This window comes from Psammomys obesus, unplaced genomic scaffold (assembly GCF_907164565.1).
Source record: "Psammomys obesus unplaced genomic scaffold, mPsaObe1.curated_primary_1811, whole genome shotgun sequence".
Taxonomy (NCBI): domain Eukaryota; kingdom Metazoa; phylum Chordata; class Mammalia; order Rodentia; family Muridae; genus Psammomys; species Psammomys obesus.
This window is the reverse complement of record NW_026590062.1, coordinates 28,930,892-28,954,416: the sequence shown is the minus strand read 5'-3', so window position 1 is coordinate 28,954,416 and position 23,525 is coordinate 28,930,892. Positions and strand designations below refer to the sequence as shown.

Sequence of the window (23,525 nt, the reverse complement as noted above, 5' to 3'; positions counted from 1 at the left end):
CACCATTTGTTGAAGATGCTGTTTTTTTTTTTCCATTGTGTGGTTTTAGCTCCTTTGTCAAAAGTCAAGTAACCATAGGTATGGGGATTTATTTTTGGGTCTTCAATTCGATTCCATTGATCAACCAGTCTATTTCTACGCCGGTACCATGCAGTTTTTATTACTCTGTAGTATAGCTTGAGGTAAAGGTATGGAGATACCTCCAGAAGTTCTATTATTTTATAGGATTATTGTAGCTATTCTTGGTTTTTTGTTTTTTCATATGAAGTTTAGAATTGTTCTTTCAAGGCCTGTAAAGAACTGTGTTGGTATTTTGATGGGAATTGCATTGAATCTATAGATTGCGGATTGCCTTTGGTAAGATGGCCATTTTTACTGTGTTAATCCTACCAATCCACAAGCATGGGACATATTTTCATATTCTTATATCTTCAATTTCTTTCTTCAGCAACTTGGAGTTCTTGTTACACAGGTCTTTTTCTTGGTTAGAGTTACACCAAGATACTTTATATTATTTGTGGCTATTTTGGAGGGTATAGTTTCCCTAATTTCTATCTCAGACACTTTGTTGTTTGTGTATAGGAGGGCTACTGATTTTATGAATTAATCTTGAATCCAGCCAATTTTCTGAAGGTGTTTATCAGATGCAGGAGTTCTCTGGCAGAATTTTTGGGGTCTCTTTTGTACACTATCATACCATCTGCAAATATCGATACTTTGACTTCTTTCTTCCCAATTTGTATGCCCTTGATCTCTTTTAGGTGTCTTATTGTTCTCGCTAGAACTTCAAGTACTGTATTGAAGACTTATAGCATGGACAGCCTTGTCTTGTCCCTGATTTTAGTGGAATTGCTTTGAGTTTCTCTCCATTTAATTTGATGTTGGCTATTGGCTTGCTGTATATAGCCTTTATTATGTTTAAATATAGGCCTTGTATCCCTGATCTTTCCAAGACTTTCATACTGAAGGGATGTTGGTTTTTGTATGTTTAACCATTCCTAGATCCCTGGGATTAAGCCAACTTGATCATGGTGGATGATGTGTTTGATGTGTCTTGGATTTAGTTTTTGAGTATTTTTGCATTGATGTTCATCAGTGAAATTGGTCTGAAATTCTTTTTTGAGTCTTTGTGTGATTTATGTATCAGGGTGACTGTGGCTTCATAGAATGAATTTGACAATGTTCCTTCAGTTTCTACTTTGTGGAATACTTTGAGGAGTATTGGTATTAGCTGTTCTTTGAATGTCTGATAGAATTCAGTACTAAAACCATCTGGACCTGGGCCTTTTGTTGTTGTTGTTGTTGTTGTTGTGAGACCACACACACATTTATCCTCTCAACTTAATCCTTACAAGCTCTTTGTTTATTTGTGACAGTCTTACATTGTAACCTTGGCTGAAACTAACTATGGATACTAGGCTGGCCTTGATAGCAGAGATCCACCTCCCTCTTCCTCTCCTTCCCCCTCTCCCCCATGTCTGGGATTAAAAGCATGCTCCACGACACCCCAATGGCCTTGTAAGCTCTTAAGTAGAAGTATTTGATTAAACATAGAGCATGGCTCATATGTGTGAGTCAAAGAACAACTTGCAGGAGTCAGCATTCTTCTTCCATTCTGTGAAACACAGGGATCTCAGGTCATCAGGCTTGGGGGGATAGCTCCTTTACGATCTAAAATATCTTGCTGGCCCATTCTTGATTTGGGGAGTGTGTGTGTGTGTGTGTGTGTGTGTGTGTGTGTGCCTTTCCCTGCTTCCTTTTTATGTGAGGTGTTTTATTGGTTTGGGAGGCGGGGGGGAGGGTTTGTTTGTTTGTTTGTTTGTTTGGCTCTGGTTGGGGTTTTTGGGTTTTTTGAGGTTTGTATGCAGAGGGGTTGAAGCTAGGTCTTACTATGTAGCTTGTTTGGGCTGGACCTCAGACCTACCTGCCTCTGCCTCCCGAATGCTGGCCTTAGAGGACAGCTTTCAGGGATTATTTCTCACCCCCGTCTTGTGGACATGGGGTTTCTTGTTTTTGTCCTCTGGCCCATAAGCTTCTAACTCCCGTTTTCCAGTAGGAGTGCTGACTTTTTATGGGTTTCTGTGATCAAATGAGGTCTTCATGTTGCCAGACAAGCACTTTACCATCTCCCTATCCCCCACAGTTAATTATTACCCAGAGTATTTTACGAATGTGTCCAGTTACTACATAGTATGACTCTGTTGATAATAGTGATTCATTAATATCATTCATCTTCCTTATTCAATGCATCTGTTCTAGGTTCATCATAGTTCATCACCTATATAGTATGACTTATATTTGAAAGTAATACAACTTGATTTCTCTGTAAATATTTATAGTGTAGACCTTTCCCTAAATCAGATTGCAGCCCAGTCCCAATTATTTCTAATAAAGTCTGCTTGCATCTTTTTCCTTCTGTCTGTGCAACTATATGTACTTCATGTTCTGTAGAAACACTGATCCTTTATATTTACACCATAACATCCAATTCATTCCACTCCTGTTCACTGCCACGTAGGCTCTATAGTTACAAAGTATAGAAAGTTTAATTGCTTCAGGTTTTTTTTATTTTTTTTTAAAAAGGTTTTACTGTGTTGCTCAGGCTAGTTGTAAAATCACTGTGTAGCCCAGGCTGGCCACTGTGATCCTCCTTACTCAGCATTCCAAGTGCTGAGATTACATTCATGAGTCATCTTACCAGTGTTAATTAGAATTGAATAGATGATTCTGGGTTTTTAACATCCAGGATTGTCCAGCCTTTTGACACTGCAATGTAACTTTGTCATCTGTAAATATGCTAGGCCATCTTCCTAGGTACCGTAAGACTTACAAAGCCCATGAGGCCACAGATAGAGCTGCTTGACAACATGCTCACTGGCTTGCTCAGTAGACCTTTCTGAGAAGATTGATTTCCTAGGTTTTGTTTGGTTTTATAAGGTAGAGTCTCACTTTGTAGCCTAGACTGGCCTCGCCCAGGATCCTCCTGCCGTACTTTAATTGATGTAGTGCCGGGGTTACAAGCAAGCTTTTCCTTGCTCAGCACAATGGGATCGTTTTTTCATTAACATTTCTGTGTCTGTTGTGTTGACTCTCTCTTTGACTGGGAATGATAATAAACAACTGTAATCCCAGATCCTGGAGCACCAGATACCCAGAAAGCAAGTACTGCCATTTGTCCCTGGCCAGTCGACAGAGTATGGCCAAACCTGCAGTGTAGAGTACAGCCCTAACTTTCTTCTGTGTTTTTTTTTTTTTTTTTGGGGGGGGGGGTTGTTTTGTTTTTTTTGGAAAGAGTCCCATAATAGGTCAGGCTGGCCTCAAACTTACAATACTAACTTCTGCTCTTGCCTCCCGAGTGCTGGGATTACAGTCATATGCCACACACCTGCACACATGTGCAAAGCAGGTGCTCACCTCAGTTCTTAAGAGCTTTAGTCAGCAAGGCCATTCTTAAAGCCCCTAAAATCTCCTACTTCCTTTTTGCTTTGAGGTGAGATTGAAGTTTGCAAAGGCATTAGCCAAGTCTGTCTTCATAGGGTGCAAATTTGTCACCTCAGAGGTCCCAGCTCCCAATAAGAAACTACCATGCAGTCATTTGCAGTTGTCTCCTAGGCCAGATTTCATCAAAGCATACCAGAGCTGCCAGGCTTAGAGCACTGCCCAAGGTTACTCTGTAGGGAAAAGGCAAACCCTGCTCTGGCTGCACTTGTCCCTGCTGTTCGCCTGTGAATTCTGTGGTAGCTGTGCCTTTTGTTAGCTGGGGCAGATGGCCAAAGGTAACCAGATTAGCTTATGTATAATAAGCCAACTAAAATCAACAATCCTTTACATGGACAGCAAGTGTTCTCACAGAATAATAGTAACATTCTTTATTTTGCCATTGTGATTTTTCTGTAGAAAGGCACTCAAGACTATATTTACAGTTAAAAGTCGAAGCTCTTTCAGGAGATCTAAAATTTCACTGCCAGCAACCCAAGCAGTCTTGGGGATTTGCTAGGGGTTGCGATTCAGTCCACAGAAGCACTTCCTTTAGCTCACAGTTTCTGTTCAGTCACACGATCTGTCCAAAAAAGAGCGAATAGAGTCAATCTGCAGGAGTGTGAACTACCTGCCTGTGGCTCTGCTAACCCACACACAAAGCGTTGCTCTGCACCAAGCGCTCTGGTGCAGTACACAGGGTCATTTCTCTGAACAGCGGGTGAGCAAGCAGTGTCAAGTTTTGCCAGTGATCTTAAGTACTAAGCATTACCAAGTTAAGTGAGTCTGCTTTTTTTTTTTTGCTTTCATTACAGAGAATGATGTCACTGCTTTTGCTGTCTTGGATCAAAACCAGAAGGAAATCGTCGACACCAATGGAGCTGGAGATGCATTTGTTGGAGGTACAGACTCACTTATTTCACCTTTGCTTCTAAGTGAAACATTTTAATCCAGTACTGTCTCCATCAGCTACAGTCATTGTATACGAGGGGATTTTACTACAGGTGCATTTGTTTGCTGAAGATCATTTGGTGCAAGAGTAATTGTGTCAGAACATTGTAACAAGCCACAGCAAGTACAGTAGACAGCCGATTCGTGCCCGATTGTCACAGTGTCTGTACCTGATAGTGCCCATGTGATGCTTAAGAAGGGTTAAGTTTTTTACTAATTCAGGCCCAGTAAGAAGGAGCAAAAAGTGAGATCAGGACAGTTAGGTTTTTAAATTACTCAAAGTTCACTGTAGTTTTAAGCCAGGCAATGTCTCTAGAAAACTTTGGAGTCCTGAGTGCTGGCCCACAGGGGTTTCTGCTGGAAAACAAGACAAGGCTGGGTTTTAAAGACCAGTGGAGATGACTGTTGCTACCTTCTCCTGAAAGGTGATATGCATCATGGGAAATGCTTAAATATGATGGTTGTAACAAGTGTTATTTCAGTTTAGTGATCTTTTCATCAACAAAAGTGTTTCATTTCTCTAAAATTTCTTATACATATTCCTGAGGGTATAAAACAGGTACTCTACCTCATTTTCTTTTATCCAATGAGCTTTCATTATCTTTTCTTGTTACCTTCATTTAGTATTTATTATGTGTGTACCTTTGTTACACTCACATAAACACCCAAGCCACTGTTTGTATGTGGCTGTCAGTCAGTTCTGCTTTCCAAGTTCAGGGCCAGTGGTCCTGCTAGGATTCTAAGGCTTGCCAGGAAGTACCTTTACCTATCTTACTGGCCCTTGTACGCTTTACAAAAGTGTGTATAATGGACAGTATACCACTTCATGCTTGGTTTTGGTTCCTTGTACTGAAAGACTTCATCAGTGATAATATTAGAGTAATCTACAGCTAATTTTCCTATTCCATCCCCTTCAGAGCTGTAAATCTTTGTAAGCTAAAAATATTTTATTCAGAATTAAGCCATACTGCATAATGCATTAAGGAAACAGTAGTGATTTTTCTGATTAGAAATTAGTTAAACCAAGAATCTTAGTCCAGAAGCCTATATACTTATATGCTGTGTTCACATTATTCAAGTGCTTTAACTCTGCAAAGCGGTACGTGTTCTATTTACTTGACATTTAGTGGGAAGTATAATGAGGCTATCACAGATACGAGGGTGACCTAATTACTACGTCTGGCCCTGCAACAACAGATCACACTGCAGATAGTGCGCCTGCCAGTACCCAGTGAGAATGCAGGGCCTGTGAGGGAAGGAGCTCTTCTTAGGGACCAAGCTAGGACAAGCTAACTGCAGTACACACTGTGGCGAGTGATGGCCTGAACTGTACCAGAAAGGTTGGCACTTGTGTTAAAGATATACACCATACCTGGTGGTATGGTGTGAAACATTTGTTTATCATGGGAAGTGGTCATAGTTGTGCCACAGAGTGTGTAAAAATCAGAGGACAGCTTGTGGGAATTGGTTCTATCAAACTCAAATCTCGGGCTTAGGAACAGGCACATTTACCTGCTCAGTCTGTAGCCCTTAAGCCTCTTTTCAGAGCCTTGGCTGTGGCTACTGTTAGGTAAATATAAAGGAAAGAAGCCTTTAGGGGTTCTGCTTTGTTTTGTTTTGAAACAATCTCAAGTGTCCCATACTGGCCTTGTAGTTTGAAGCACTCACCTGGCATGCACAAAACATGTGGTTGGATCCTTAACAGCACATAAAATAGTGGCTATGCATGTCTGTAACACTACACATGGGAAGGGGATGGAAGCAGGAGGCTCAAGAGTTCAAGGTCTCTTCACTCATAGTGAGCTCAAGGCCAGCAGGGCTGCTCTATACCCTGTATTTAAAAAACAGAAACCTCTCATGAGTTCCCAGGACGATCACATGTTGAAACATAAGGTTGTAAAATGAGATGAAACCCTATGTCAGTTACCAGTGGAAGATTTCTGTTGGCCTACTCAGCACATCTGTGTGTGTGAGTCACACCGTAATGGTTACAGTAGATAACCTTATGTTCTACCTTAACCAGCTGGGAGAGAGGGGCCATGATGGCAGCTGTAGTGGTGGGAATCCAACTCTAAAGCCTTGTGAAAACTAAAGAGTACTGTACCACTGAGCTACATCCCAAGACCTTGTTGTTGTTGTTCACGCTTACTTAGTTTCTGTTTGTATGAGTATGGGCAACACATATCATGGTACACATGTGGAGGTCAGTGGGCAGCTTACAGAAGCTGGGGTTTACTTCCACCACGCAGGCCCCAGGGATCAAATTCGGTGTTTAAAGTCAGTCTCTGAGAATGCAGTTGCTACACTGTATACTTCTGGAAACAGGATTTGAGAGAGAGAGAGATCTCATTAAAGCTAAGAGCCACAGGCCAGCCTTTCTAACAAGCACTGGCTTGCTAAAGAGAATCTGAATAAAATGACTTCGTTTACTGAAGAGCACCTTTTATTATCTGATAGGATGGATGCTGAGGACTCCAGGTAAGTTTGTTACATCAAAGAAAGAAACTGAAACTGTAGAATGGAAGGGCTACATGGGAGTTTGAGCCAAGAGCCTCTCAGGCAGTAGAGTAGATTGCAGCAGGAGGTAGGCAGAGCCAGATAATAAACCTACTTGGCAAGTATGACGTCCAAACAGAAATTATATGAAGCAGCTGTTTAATTGCACCAAGATAAGCTACCTGACAAATCTATCCTAAAACAGAAATGGTTTTACATCTTAAAAATAAATAAATAAACCCATTGGCTGAAACCCCAGGTTCCCATCTCCATATCAGCAAGAGCTTTTCTCCAGGGATTAGAAATAACCAGCTGTTAAACTCCTATCTTTGACATAAATGGAGAGGCAGTGGCAACTTTTACATTACTAAGTAGATTCTTTTTCTTTGCTTCATTGCCTGATTAACATATCTCCTTTCTGATTGACATATTCTATCTTTAGAAAGATAATATATTCATCCTGTTACTTTCAAGTCTTGCTGGCCTAAGAGTATTTCTGTCTTGTGTGACTTTGCATATCTGTATTCCAGTCTATAGTGTTATAGTGATTTAACTCTCTAAAGTACAATAATTTTCTCCTCATACATTTCAAGATTTTTGCTATAGCATCACTCTAGCTACCTTGTGCCGATTAGATAACTCAGTAACAAACTACCATGTGTTCTCTTTTGCCAGTGAAAATTATAAACTTACCTCTTGATTCTCATCTATAACTTGTAAATGAGTACCCCCAGTGTACATGAATTAAACTCATAGTTCCATCTCAAGGATTTAGTGTGTGTGTGTCAAATCCCTCTGGCCTTGACAAACACACCTCCTTGTTCTATTTGGAGATCTTAAATGCTTTGTAACCTTTGCTCTTTTATTTCTCAGTGATAAAACTCCTGCTTTCACATTCTTCCTCAAAAGCCTCAGTGTCAGGATTGTACCTTTTGAAATAGAGAAATTCTATAAGCTCTAACTATGATTTCCTAATTTCCTAGGTCAGAAGAAAATTTCTTGTTGTCCTGCTGTGCTTTGTCACAGCAGGTCTGCCTTTTCATTTGGAACCCTCTTTGTCACTGCCATAGTAACAAATGGAAACATTGAGAACATTTTGTGACAGGCACTGTCATTGTTCCCAGTGAAAGTTTCCTCACAGTAAATGAAACTGAGAAGAAAAATCATAACAAATGATATGAAAGGAGACCTAACCAGGACGTCCCCACTGGGCATCACTGCTAGCCTGTGTTAATATGATAGGATTTAATCATATGTTTTGCAGGACTGTGTGTGAACCAAACCTACAAATCCTCTTTAGACTGAAAGTGAATACACCTATGACAGATGGTGTCCAGGCACCCTTGGATAAAAGACTAGAGGCCTCTCTTAAGAACCGACATTCTCAGGAGAACAAAATGACACAGGAATGGTTAAGACCCATCTATAGTTTAAAACATAGTATTTTGAGAGTTAAAAACCTGTAATACATCTGAGTGCTTTTGGTTCTCAACATTCTCATCTCAGCTTTAGGTGAGAGAATGTATTGCCTAAAAAAATGCCTATAATATGTAAAGACTCTTAAGGCCATTTAGTGACCACAGTGTAAAAAAAAAAAAAAAAAAAAAAAAAAACTATTCTGTTTTTCATCTGATAAAATTTCACTGTTTAATTTATATTTAGAAAATAATTTTGTTTTGTCTTTAGTTATTTCCAAACCCAGTAAGATGGCTCAGTGGCTGGCAGAGTCACTTGCCTTGGGACTGTACTCAGTCACTAGGCTTAGATGCCAAGCTCCTTTACCCGTGAAGCTATCTTGCCAGCCTTCATCCTCTGTCCTTAATTACTGCTTCATCGTGTGTTACACAAAGAAATGATGCATAATTCTTGTGATTTTTTTTTCAGTCATGTAGACACTGCTAAGTTGCTCCTGCTCTGTATCTAACTTATTCCTGTAATCAGCCCTAACTAAACTTATCAGGACACACACACACATAATTGAAAAGAAAAAACATGGAGGCTTAGTTGGGAAGAGGAAAAGGATGAGCCAGAGTGAGAAGGGGATAAGAGTGGGTGGGAGGGGTGAATATGATCAGAATACATTATATACATGTCAAAAAACCTCATAAGAGGGAAGATTAAATTCCTACAATTGTTTTGTGTGCCACCACATTCCTTTGCTTTTCTACTTAGATACTAAAAAGTAACATGACAGGCATTCAGGATGCTGTTTCCATGCTTTTGTGCTCAGAAGTCAAAACCTTTCTATAACTGCTGCCTTCTAGGGACTTGTTTGATAATGGCCTACATGATATCTGCCCCTGCTAGACAGCCATGTAGCAGTACGCCACCTTTTTCTGTCTTTCAACTCTAGTAGGACATTGTTTTGATTGATTTATTTAAAAGTCTTAAAATTATCACATGAAGCCAGTTGTCGTAGCACATGCCTTTAATCCCAGCACTCAGGGAGGAAGAGGCATGAGGGTCTCTGTGACTTTGAGTCCAGGACAGCAAAGGCAGAGAAGACAGAGAGAAACCCTGTCTTGAAAACAACAACAACAACAAAATCCAATGAGATATGAAATTCACTTGGTTGTTAGGAATATGGAAGTAACCATTAGACCAACTTCATACAGGGGGACAATAAGATTTTCATACCTTGCAATTGTCACATGCTCAGAGAGTGAAGGAAGATAAGGTTAAACTTGAGTACCAAACATTAAGAACCTGGCCTGTGACTGCTTGAACAGTACTGTTTTTTTTAGTAATCTGAAGAAATGAAGATTATCCTTTCCCAGCAATGAAGAGTGTAGGGACAGGACAAGAGAGAGGAGAGAAAAATATATATTACATTGGTTGTACAAAATGCAGAATAATTTTAGAATGAAATCTGGACTTTTTCATATACCAATTTTTCTCAAAGACCTGATATCCTACATGGTTTCCATCTAGAAGCAAGTATAAATAAATAGTGGAATTCAAAGGTCTTGATTTGGTGGGAATTTAAGACCAAAATGATATGAGTCATTATCATACAAGGACATTCATTATACACTTTCTATTGCTGTGAAGAGATACCGAAGCGACTCTTATAAGGGCTGGGTGGGGAGCATGGTGGCTCTCCGTGATGGAGCGGCCTATATCCAGATCCTCTGGCAGACGCTGCGCCTGGCTTGAGCTTTTGAAACCCCAAAGCCCACCCCCCAGTGACACGCTTCCTCCAACAAGGCTACACCTTCTAATCCTTCTTACGTAGTGCCAATCTCTAATGACCAAACATTCAAATCAAAGCCTGTCAGCCTTTAAACCCAGGCAGAGGCAGGTGAATCTGTAAGTTTGAGGCCAGCCTGGTTTGCAGAGTGACTTCCAGGACAGCCAGGAAGAAACAGAGAAACCCTATCTCAAAAAACAAACAAAATATTTTTAAAAATCCGTGAAACTATGAGGGCCATTCTCATTCAAACCACCATATACACCAAAGCTCAAATGTATGAACCTTAGTTTTTCTGGATTTGAAGGCAATCAAGAGATGTTTATTCCAATAAAAACTGATGATGTTATGAAACGGCTTTATTTAGTGGTAGAGGACCAGAGGTAACATCATAATTAAAATGACTAAGGTTTAGTTTCTTTTTTTTTTTTTTTTTAAATATGTTTTTATTACAGCATTCTGCCTGCATGTGTGCCTGTGCACCAGAAGAGGGCACCAGATCTCACTATCGTTGGTTGTGAGCCACTATGTGATTGCTGGGAATTGAACTCAGGACATTTGGAAGAACAGCCAGTGCTCTTAAAGTCTGAGCCACCTCTCCAGTCCCCAAGGTTTATTTTGTTACTGTAATAACATAAAAAAATATTTGTCTGTTAGTTTCCTGTCCTGTAGTATCAGTTAGCAGACTGGAAATAGTTTGAATCTTAAAATGGATACTCCAGCTGCTATCACATAGATCTGGTCAAATTTATAATAATCTGCATGATCCATACATCTGTAATAGTAATGCATAACTACTTCCACAATGTAGTGAGCTGAAACAAAAAAATCCACTTATTTAGATAAACCTTAGTTGGAAACTGGGCCTAGCCACTGCTGCATAGTTCCTCCAGCCTCAGGGTCTGATGAGATTAAGTCATATGTCTAGTCAAAGCCAGTATTTTAACTCAAAAAAAAAGGACCTACAAGTTGCTGTACTACTTCCTATTACTAGATGACATCCCGTCTTCCTTTTTGAGTGAAGAGAAATGGCCAGAGTGGTTTCCTGAACAACTGGCTTGAAGGCTACTGTTATAAGCCTCAGACATAATTTTTGTTGGTTGGTTTTGTCTGTCTGTTTTAAAACATAGGGCCCCACTTAGCATGCGCTCTCCTCGGATTCCCTGTGTACCTGAGGATGGTCTGAGCTCCTGATCTTTCTCTGGCCAGATGCTGAGATTACAGCCTGTGCCAGCACACAAAGTTTATAATGCTAGGGATCAGGCCCAGAGCTTTCTGCACCCCCAGCCCACAACAGAGGTGTTTTATTGTTATCATTTGTTTGATTGGTTTGAGGTTTTGTCTTGATTCCTTCCTTCCATCATTCTTTTCATGTGTCTATGTATGTGGTATATTTGTTGTGTATGTGTGTGTGTGTGTGTGTGTGTGTGTGTGTGTGTGTGTGTGTGTAAACCCAAGATTGACATCTTCATTACTTTTCTACTTTATCCTTTAAAGAAAGTTTCACAGTCAAAAGCTGAGCTTGCTGATGAGGCAGGTCTTGCTAGCCAGATGGCTCCAGAGCTCTCTAATCTCTACCTCTGAGAATGGAGGTACAGGTGAGTTTGGGAGCTTCTGAGGATATCAACCTGCTCCTCTTGTTTGTACAGCAAGCACTTCAACCCCTAGCCTATCACCTCAGCTTCAAAACAGTTTTTAAATCAGTCAGCATCAGGATAGATAGGGACAAGTCAATACATTTTCATAGAGATAAATGTATTCAGTTTTATTTGGAAGGCATTGCCATGGCTATCCTCAGCCTCTGTATTCAGTTCTAAGTCTTGTTCTTCCTGCTGTGGAGGAGTTAAATCATTTGTTCACTATCGCGGCAGTGAGAGTCTTCTTTGAGTCCCAGCACCCATATTAGGATGCTCACAACTGCCTGGAACTCCAGAGCCAGGGGCTGAGGTGCCTTCTTCTGCTCTTGTCACAAATGTGCACTGACACACATACACACATATATATGTTATTATATATAATATCATATATATATATCAACAGAGGTCTGAGTCATTCCCTCCTTCAAAAAAAAATAGCGTACAGTTATGAAATTAGAAGTTTTTCTCACTTCAGATAGATTAGATTCATTACTGTCCCAAGAGACCTTGGTTTCTGTTTCACTTAGCCAGTTAGCTTTTTGTTTTGTTTTGTTTTTGAGACAGTCTTACTGTATCCCTGTCTGCTTGAAACTAACAAAGATCTACTTGCCTCTGACTCTCAAATGCTGGGATTTAAGTTGAGCACCCAACCATGCCCTACCAATATTAATATTTTTATAAAATTTAGAACTATATGTTTTTATTTCTGGCTCATCACTTGGCAAATTAAAAATCTGTCTGTCATTTAGTACTTTTAAGTATTTATAATCATCTTGCTATGAGAAATTGTCAAGCAAAAGCTCCTGAAATCTGTGAAGTGCTATAGTAAGTTGTTGTGCTTAAGAATTAAGAGCATAGAACAGCTTCAGGTAGACAAGGTTACTGTTGTCTTATGCCAAGAAACTTGCCTTTGGAACACACACCCTACCTCAGCCCAGTGTGTGGCTGCTACGGCTGTTTCTCCTCTTCCTCCTCCTCCTCCTCTTCTTTTTGAGTGGGGGTTTTGTATAGGTCAGGCCATCCTAAACTCACTGTGTAGCCAAGAAGGAGCTTGATATCCTGCTCTTCCTGCGTTCACTTCTCCAGTGCACAACCATACTCATGGGGTACAGGGGATCAAACTCCAAGCCCCGTTCACCCAAAGCACTCACATCCCCAAGGTCCAGGATTTGCTTTTATTTCGGACATCCTACACAACAGGTACTAGAACTAACCAGGTTAATGGAGATGCTGATATAAGCATGGACCCTGAAGGCATTCCCCTAGCTGAAGCAAAGACCATGTGTCTGTTCTCTCCTACTTCCCAGTTTATGCTTCATGGTGAGCTACCACAACAGAGCCTCAGCTCTCAGTTGACTTTCTAAATGCGCCAGCCCTTGCACCAGTACACAGCAGTTAAACTTTGGTCTTTATTGTCTGTGTACCTGCTGTACAGGAACTAACCTTGGCAGACACAGCATCTTTTTACATTAATTGAACACTCCATGTTTGTTGGGCTTTTTTTTTTCCTGAAAATTTTGTTTTCTAATATATGGACAAGTTACATGAGTTCATAACTGGGTGGTAGTTGTGTTGTAGGCAGCATAAAGTTAGAACAGAACAAAACTTTACTGACAAGACTGCATACAAAATAGGGGAGGGAAGTTCACCTCTGAGTGCTTCTCAATCAAGGAGACATTACTTTCACATCTGGATTGTCTGAGCTGGCCAAATGGAAGTAGGAATTTCCTGCCAGAGGTTAGTTCCTTCAGTGACCTGTGGACACCCCAGTCGGGGATCTGGGTCCCCACAATGAAGCTCCTAATCGGCAGCAGGCATTGCATATATGCTGCGCCGACGCCAAGAATGTTTGCTGTTGTGACGCGCAAGAACACCCCAGGCCTAATTTTCAAGGCACAACATCCATGGCATGGAAACTATTTCAAAAGAGAACATCCTATTGAAATTGCAAGATGTAGATGATGACAGTTTAGTTTCGTTCATAAAAAGGCGAGACTGTACTGTCACAAGTATTCCAAATGACTTGCTTAAGGTCATTTAATAAAGTTAGTTTAAGACCAAACTATTTCTCTAAAGAAAGAATCTGAAATATTATGAAGAATTGTGAGTATTTATGTCAACTTGCTGTTTCAGATTCACAGGGGATCAGGAAGAAAAATTTTTATTCAGAAGAGCTGTGCACAAAAAGTCGAAACGTTTTATTCAGCTGAAACAAGAAGCATTGTTGAGAGAGGAAACAGCCTTTGCACATGATCTCACGATTGCCTCCTCCTCTGTGAGGGGAAATATTGACATTTACCAGGCTGTTTGCTCCAGCCTTCTGATCTCCTGCAGTTTATTTTTATAACAACCTTATCGATGGGCCTCTTACCCAGCTCTCTAGGTTTAACTGAGTTGAGTCGATTTGTTACCACAGCTTCAAGTAGCTGTTACAGAACAAGCAAGACATCCTAATAAAGCTGTAAACGTGTTTACTCAAACAGAGTATTGATTTTGTTTGGAGAGGGAGAGACTGACGCTTAGCACAGTGTCAGGGTGGGTGGATTTCACTGCAGGTTTTCATTGTCAGCTGTCATGGTTCTGAGACACCAAGGAGAGCCATCAGAGGACAGTTAGAAATAGCAGAAATTTAGCCCCTAAAAATCAGTTAACCACTGGGAGTTTCTGTAGCTAATTAGCTTTTCTTAAAAGTTTCCCCTAGTAATAATAACTAGGAACTTTGAATGGTATTGTCAGGTAGAACAGGATCCCAAGGTTGTGACTTGTTAAATGTATGAATAGAATGGCTACAGGTACCTTAGATTTTTTTTTTTTTCTTATTATGGTGATTAGGCCTATCAGAGCAAAAGCCAGTGCAAAAACAGAGAACTATACATGATTTTCCTGAAAGGTCAATGTTAAGGAATTGGCAAGGCATTCAAACATAATTTAAGACATGTCTTTGAAGAAGAAAAAAAAATGTGCTAGCATCTTTAGGGCGCTCACATGTTTTGTCCTACACCATGATGTGTGTGTAAAAATGCCTATACTGTGTTTTCTTTCTAAATATTTTCCTTTTTGTTTGATATTGGGTGGGGGGCTTGGTTTTTGGTTTAGTGTGGAGTTTTCTGTTTGTTTTTAGACAGTCTCGTTGTATAGCCTAGGCTGACCTGGAACTACCACACTTAGCTAAATATTTTAAAACAATTTATTATTTTATTTTATGTGCATTAGTATGAATGTGTCTGATCCCTTGGAAATGGACAGTTGTGAGCTGCCATGTGGGTACTGGGAATCAAACCGGTCCTTTGGAAGAGCAGGCAGTGCTCTTAACCACTGAACCATCTCTCCAGCCCCAGCTGAATACTTTTATTCTAAGATATTTTTGTTTGTTTCTCACTGCAGTGGCGTGTGTCTGCGTGTGCATGTGGAAGTCACAAGACAGCATTGTAGAGTCAGTTTCCTCCCATGTTTTTATGTGGGATCCAGGTATTGAACTCAGGTCATCAGGCTTGAGTGACAAGTGCTTTTACCCTGTGAGCCATCTCTGGGGCCCTTTTAATTGTAACTGTTTTTTTATAATTTTTATTGTTATCATTTATTACAATTTATTCACTTTGTATCCCAGCTATAGCCCCTTCCCTCCCTTACTGTAATTTTAATGATAAAGGCTAATACACATCAAACCAAAGCTGAGCTATAGTAAAGGAACTATATTAGCCTCAAGCCCCATGAAAGGGTAAACACTCCACCTGCCATCCTGCAAACAGCTAGAAAAACCTTACAGTTAGCAGGGAGCACAGTCACCCACTGAGAGCAATGAACACAAAATTAAAATGTATTAAAAATAAACTACCATTCAGTGTGTCTTTTACTAATTTATTCAGTGTTTACTGTAAAATTCCCGTGCCTTCCTGCGCTGCTCCTGCCTAAGGGACTGGGGAAGATGAGAAGATCTAGGGGACCTAAAATCTAAAGTAACAGACCGTCAGAAAGACAGCAGCAGATGTCCTCTGACCTGGTGCTGTGTGTTTAATGTGTCAAGTGGTTTCATGGCAGATACTACCTGCTTACATCTCTAAGCCAGGAAGTAGCATGCTGTGAGAATTTGTTACATTAGAGGGGTTGTGAGGGTTTGTACTCCTTCTACCTTCTTAGAAGGTAGAAGAGGAAATTGGCTTTTGGTAGTTATGTTTAGATCTCTTCCTAAATATTAAGGTATTTAGTGACATGACATGGATGTAGGACTCAGAATATGCCATTTTTATATGTGCATTTCAGAGTCCCTACAAAACAGCGACTTAGCCTGTTTTCTAGAGAGTGAAGCTGTATGAGGAAGCCACGAGCACTGAGAGAATGGAGCAGGGCAAGGTGCAGCAGGGCCACACATGTTAGCTTCAGGGTGCTCTTTCTGTCCAGCTGCGTCAAAAGTAACAGAAGCCCATTTCAAGTCAAAACATTTTGAGGAACTAAGGAAGCTCATCAGTATAAAGACAGTATAATTCTAGCTACTTAAATAGTAGCTAGAGGCTGGAGAGATGGCTCAGTGGTTAGGAACACTTGCCACTCTTCCAGAGGACCCAGATTCAGTTCCCAGTACCCACATGGTACTCACAGCTTTCTATAACCTCAGATTCAGAAGATGCTGCAACCTTTTCTGGCCTCCAAGGGCACCAGGCATGCATGTGATGCAGACATACATGTAATCAAAACATTCATCCATGTTAAAAAAATAAAATGAATTAATATAATCTAAGAACCAATAACTCACCCAGCATGGTAGGGTCACATCTTTAATCCCAGAATTTGGGAGGCAGAGACAAGTGGATCTCTCTGAGTTCAAGGCCAGCCTAGTCTACAAAGTGAGTCCAGAACAGCCAAGGCTACACAGAGAAACCCTGTCTTGAACCACCTCCCCCACCACCACCAAAAAAAAAAAAAAAAAAAAAAAAAAAAAAGACAATAACTCGGGGCTGGAGAGATGTCTCGGTGGCTGCTCTTCCAGAGGACTCAGGTTCAGTCTCCAGTACCCACATGGCAGCTCATACCTGCCTGTTCCAGAGGATTTGACATCTTCACACAGACATAGATGTAGGCAAATGTGCATAAAACAAAAATAAATAAACATTGAAATTTTATAAATAAATAAAGAACAATAACTCAATAGACATTTGATTTTTTTAGCCCCACCAGTAACTACCTTGGGAAATGTTCCCATTTGTAGTGTTCCTCCAAAATTCAAGTGTTGCCAGTACAATGATTATTAAGAGGTAAGGACAGGAGCCTACCACAGAGGGCCTCTGAAAGACTCTACTGATCAAGGTATCAAAGCAGAGGCTGAGACTCATAGCTAAACTTTGGGCAGAGTGTAGGTAATCTTATGAAAGAAGGGGGAGATAGGAAGACCTGGAGGGGACAGGAGCTCCAAAAGGAGACCAGCAGAGCCAAAACACAAAAACTGAGCCCTGGGGCTCCTGCAGAGACTGATATTCCAACCAAGGACCATGCATGGAGAGGATCTAAAACTCTGGCTCAGCTGTAGCCCACAGACTCAGTCTCCAAGTGGGGTCCCTAATAAGGGGAACAGGGGCTGTCTCTGACATGAACTCAGTGGCTGGCTCTCTGATCACTTCCCCCTTGGGGGTGCAGCCTTGCCAGGCTACAGAGGAAGAGAATACAACCAGTCTTGATGAGACCTGAAGGCTAGGGTCAGAGGGAAGGGAAGAAGGACCTCCCCTATCAGTGGACTAGGGGAGGGGTATAGGGAGAGAAGAGAGAGAGAGGGTAGAATTGGGAAAAGATGAGGGAGAAGCCAGGGTTGGGATACAAATTGAATAAATTATAATAAATGATAATAACAAACTTTTTAAAAAAGAGGTAAGGCCTTAATGGCTAATCAGATTATTAATGGAATTAAAGAGAGTTAGGAGCTATAGTTGTAGCTCAATAGTACAGTACTTGCCAGGCATGTGTAAGGTTCTGGGTTCAATCCCCAGGGAAAAATAATAATTGATTAAAAAGAGACTTCAACCAAGCTGTGATTCTCCCTTCCATCTTGCCCATGTGAAACAGAAGAAGGCCTTTACATGACCAAATGGCAATAGTTTCATCTGGGATGGATTCCTCAGTTCTTCTATTAAACAAAATGTCTATCTTTATCAATAATCCCTTCTCAGGTGCTCAGTTATGATAACACAAAAACAAGATTCTATGGACAAAAAATTTAACATCACTAAACTCCATGTTTCTCAGCTGCAGAAATACAGATGAGCATCTGCCTTGTTCGTGTTTTTCTGAGAGTCAAGTAAGATGACGTTTACAATGCTGGGCCCACGGTTAGAACTGTTGGCTGTTCTAAAGGGATCTCAGATAAGAGGCAGTGCTAGAGGTCTTCTCTGGGGGAGCCGGTGGCAGGTCTGTGTTGGCAGCAGGGAGTCGGAGCGCGCCTTCATTAGATAAAGCTATGGGGCTGTTTGTACGTCTGCCTGCAGTCTCCCAGACAGCCTCCTATATGACGTTGCGTTCATTCTGGAAGAGCGCTAGGTTACCAGCCTGGCTCTCAGGCACTGCTATCATGAGATCCTGGCAGGACCGTAAGGTATTTGTCCTCAGTCTAGTAGGTAATTAAGTACTGACTGAACAGAACACTTCAGCTGACCTCCCTCAGTGATGCTGGATAGAAGGCTCGATCAGCACATATATTTGTTTTTGGTTTTTTTATGTATATGAGTGCTCTATCTGCATGTATGCCTGCTCGCCAGAAGAGGGCGTCAGATCCCAGTATCGGTGGCTGGGAGCCACCATATGGTTACCAGGAATTGAACTCAGGACCCCTGGAAGAGTAGACAGTGCTCTTAACCTCTGAGCCATCTCTCCATCCCCGAAGATATATTTGTATGTTTCCTCATATATATGGTTTTCAAGCTGTATTGTTTCCCTATAATACAGTCCATGTTTTTTACTGCAGCTTCCTGACTGATCTCCATTACATTTTCTTACAACCAAAATAATCATTTAGGAAGAAGTTCAGTTATTTCTTTCTCATGGTTCTATCTGCAGTGGCTTCATGTTTGTTTAACATAAAAAGTCCATGTCCCTACAGTGATCTAAAAGAACTCTGTGACCTCTGTCCCTGTCTCTTCCCCTCCTCTTAGCTGCAAGCTCCATCTTTCTGCTCTTCTTTCTGGCCTGAAATGCTTTGCACAACTGAAGTGTAAAACTCAAACTCGCCGTAGGTGAGGCTTGTGTGATACAGAAGCTGCTGTTCTAAGCACAGCGCTCTAAGCAGCAGCCGGGATGCTGCAGGGGCCTTGCTGAGTCTTGCTGGTAACATCCTGTCTGCTTCTGCCAGAATTACCTGACCAGAGCTACTGCAATCAAAGCTCTACTGTCTTACACTCCCAGATCTATATCATATCAGAGACCTTCAACATTTGCTCTCCATGTTGCTTTTCCTGCCATGTCCTCCATACAACTGACCTTTACTGTTCTCCAAAATGTGCTTTGCTCTAATGTTTTCTTCTGTTTCTTCTGCATATAACGTACATCTCTTACAGCACCCACCAAGGCTCTGTTCATGACCCCTTCTCCAGGAAAGCATTTCTTCTCCTCTTCTTCTTCCTCCTCCTCTTATTCTTCTTCCTCTTCCTCTTCCTCTTCCTTTTCTACTCCTCCTCCTCCTCTTCCTCCTCCTCTTCTCCTTTCTCTGTTTCACAGAGAAACACGGTTTCTCTGTGTCGTCTTGGCTGTCCTGGACTTGCTTTGTAGAACAGGCTGGCCTTGAACTCACAGAGATCCACCTGCCTCTGCCTCCCTGAGTGCTGGGGTTACAGGTGTGCACAACTGTGCCTGGCCAGGATGAATTTCTTGATATCTTCAGAAGCATACACATTTTTTTTCCTCCTGAAGCATAAAATCTAAGACAAACATTGCATGTTATCTATCTTTGAAGTCTTTGACATCTTGCGCAGTACATAGATATTCAGATATCCAGCCTTAACAAAAGTAGAGCCTTTGATATACAAGCCTGTATAGCCTCGCCTGCTATGTGGCAGCTTGGATCTGGTGTCTGTTGGTGTAGAAGATGAGGGTGAGCAGGTGCGGGTAAGAAAGCACCACAGTCAACACTAAGGGCAAGTGTCTTTGCTGTGTTTTTTGGTTTATTTGCTTTTGGTTTTGTTTGTTTGTTTTAAACACAGGGCACCCAAGCATGGTAGTACATACCTTTAATTTCAGCACCAGAACTGGGTGGTTCTCTGTGATTCCGGACAGCCAGGACTATAGGGAAAGCCTCTCTATGGATGGATGGATGGATGGATGGATGGATGGATGGATGGATGGATAGATGGATGGATGGATAAGCAAGCAAGCAAGAAAGACAAACAGGGTCTTACTCAGTAGCCCAGACTAATCTGGAACTCACTATGTAACACTTAGCTTCCACACCCAACTTCTAAAGGGCAGATGTCTTTTTAAAAAGGAAAATATAGAACTGGAAAACTAAACTGACCCAGAAATGACAGAGTAATGCATATGCACTCACATAAGAACAAGAAAGGAGTTCAGTACTGTTGCTTGCTAAAATATCGTATCACGTTTGCTTTAATTGCATGTTAATGCCTTTAGGAACAAAGGTAATTACATGATAACTTGTGTTACTACTCCCACATTATCTCTTAATAACTATGTAATTAACTTGTCACTACTGTACAGTGTGAAGTTTGATATTACTTACATATAAAGAGTATCGATAACTTCAGTGAACAAGCTGGAGTAAGGCCAGGGACAGAGGCAGTCTGGAAATCACCACATTAGAGCAGTCAGGAAAGCAAATGATTAATTAAACCATTGTACCTGTCCAGAGGACTGAAACCGAAGCCACAGCAAACAGCTGCAGAAGCTGAGGTTGAGTCATGTGACTTTCAGAAGCTAACAAACATGAAGTAGAGAGAGGATGCTGGGAAAGTTGAGGAGTTGCTGGGCTGGGGTGTGATAAGAAGCCCTTCTCAGTCTCTTTGTTTTGGGAGGGTTTCTCTTTAAATAAACATGGGGTGGGAGTTGGTTGTGGTTGTTGAGACAGCATCTCACTATCTCTTCTAAGCTAGCCTAGAACTGCACTTCTCCTTGCCTCAGCCTCCTAGGGACTAGGACCACAAGCATGTACTGCTATGCCTGGATCAAAATTTAAAATAGTAACAGTGGAAAGACCAGCTAGATGAGGAGGTCCCTGTAATCTGAGCCCCTGGGAAGTAGAGACAGGAAGACCAAGAATCCAAGGCTGTCTCAGCTCTATATGTAGAGAGAGAATTTGGGGCCAACCTGAGCCAACAGGAAGTGCTGTCTGAAAACAGAGACGAAAACCTCCTCTCATTTCACCCATCTTGAGTTTGCATGTGTGGCGTACATGGCAAAGATGTACAGCACCAGAAATTCTGATTCACTGCTGGTGAAAAATGAAAACTAGGATGGCCACTTGGGAACACAGTCTGGCAGTTTCTTACACACCAAACATATGCTTACCATATGATCCAGCAATTGTGTTCCTTGGCTGCCCAAATGAGTTGAAAACTTATGTCTGCACAAGAACCTGTGCACAAATGTCTATGGCAGTTTTACTCATAAATGACAAGACTTAGATGGAACCAACATGCTCTTTAGCCTGTAAGTAAACAAAGTCGAAAGCTGTGATACATATTTCTGGCTAAACATGATTAAGCGGGAAGGGGGAGTTGATGGTTCGGTGGATAGGAACCCTGGACACTCTTGCAGAGGACCGAGTTGGGTTCTCAGCACAGACATGACAGTTCACAATCTGTGACTCCAACACCAGAGCACCTACCCTGCCTCCACCCTAATTAAATAAACGTGATAAATACTGCTAAGGTAGTCATTTTTGTTGTTGTTACATGTATTTCTTGAGGTACAGAAGTGTCTTAGAAGCTGGGCATGGTGGTACCTGTCTGCAGTCCCAGCATGGGGAGGCAAAGTTAGGTGGATCATTGTAAGTTGGAGGACAACCTGATCCACATGGGTAGTTCCGGACCAGCCAGAGCTGCACAGTAAGACCCTCTCCGAAGGCTGGGGGGTGGGGGGAGACGTGGGCTGTTTATTCATTCACATTTTAAAGGAATTTCCTATCGTTTCTTCAAATATAAGCATGTGCATTAAGTAACCTCATACAGGCTTTATGATTAATAAAGAGTACTTTCTGAAGGTTCCACTTATAATCGATTATATAATATCTGTAGTTTGTCTTTGCTTGTTTTTAAACATAGATTGAAAAGCCGCTGCTCTCCAGGGGCCAAAGGTCTTAACTTTTGTCAGCACCAGGTTTTCCTTGTCAGAGCAGATGAGACTTCAGAGTGCTGCGCCACGGTCGGCAGCCAGGTCTCCCCTCAGAAGGAGGGTGCCGGCACTTAGTTTCACAGAATGTTCCACGACACAAGCTTTTCTTACAAAGATCATGGCAGGAAGAATGAGGAAAACAGATGTTGCTTATAAGGGTTCTAATAGACGTGTTTCCATCGTAAACTGATCCCATTCTGAATCCGGAGTCTGCTCCGTTTGCTGTGTGGGCCAAACATTTCAGTCTCAGAGTCTGGCAGAAAGTTTATACTGACCTGTGCCTATTCCTGAAAACCATGATAAAAAATACTCTTGAGAAAATAAGTTCACATTCTTCTAAAGACATCATTCTGTTAACCAAATTAATTCTCTTCTGTGACTGGGCAGACATTTTATCAAACACAGAGCATTTCCCGGGCCTGGCCAGGGAAAAGAGGAAGGAAGAACATAAATCTGGTGTGATCTCTACAGGCCATTGTACCATGGCTTCAAATTAACCTCCAACTCCACCCTGCTCTCTAGGCTGCCCGGGGCCTCAGGGAAGGCCCGGAAGTCTGCCTGCTGAGCAGTTTCTCATTATCCTTTTCCCGTGCACCAGAACACAGCAACAGCTCAAGTTCCCCGGGCAGTAGCACAGGTTTTTCTGGTTTTGACCTATCTTATTTGTAACTACAACCTTTTCCTTCCTTCCTCCCTCCCTCCCTCCCTTCCTCCCTCCCTCCTTCCTTCCTTCCTTCCTCCCTTCCTCCCTCCCTTTTATGTTAAAGTGCAGTTTTATAAACTTGACCTGTGATGCCCCTCCCTATGGGCGTGTCCACCATTTCCTTGCCTGTCCATAATGCTTTCCTCCGCTCTCTCATCCGCTTGGATTGCCTCTTCTTGGAAACTGTCACAGTAGAGCTGCTGTGAACACTCACAAGTCTATACGTGTCTGCATTCATTTACCTTGAGTAAACGCTAGAGATAAAACGACTGAGTCGTATAGTAGGTACATTTAACTTTTTAAAACCGTATTTATTTTTATTTTATGACTGCTTGCCTGCATGTCTGTCTATGCTCCACCTGTGTGCTGGCGCCCTAGGAGGCCAGATGAGGCCATTGGATCTCCTGGATCTGTGGTAACAAACTGTTGTTAAGTTGCCATATGGGTGCTGGGAATGGAACCATGGTCTTCTGTAAGAGTAGCCTGGGTTTCTAAACACCAAGCCATTGCTCCAGCCCCAAACTTAATTTTTTCAAGCACTGATGAATCCTTTTGCAAAGTGGTCCCATCATTTTCTGTTCTCCAGGGCCAGTAAGATGGCTCACTGGGCAAAGGTATGTGCTGAGCAAGCCTGGCAACCTGAACTCACATAAAGATGGAAGGAGAACACTGACTGCACAAGCTGCCCTCTTAGGCACATGTGGCCGCACACACATCGTTCTCCGGCAGTAATGGTTCAATAACTTTG

The 23,525-nt window shown here is 41.6% G+C and overlaps 1 protein-coding gene across 2 annotated transcripts in view; it reads left to right on the top strand.

Moving 5' to 3' along the window:
- Adk (adenosine kinase) overlaps positions 1-23,525 on the top strand; it is a 432,164-nt gene that overhangs the window by 403,240 nt on the left and 5,399 nt on the right. For both annotated transcript variants that reach the window (XM_055605919.1, XM_055605920.1), the window contains exon 10: positions 4,293-4,379. In XM_055605919.1, coding sequence (XP_055461894.1) covers positions 4,293-4,379 — 87 coding nt within the window. The remainder of the gene's footprint in view (positions 1-4,292; positions 4,380-23,525) is intronic.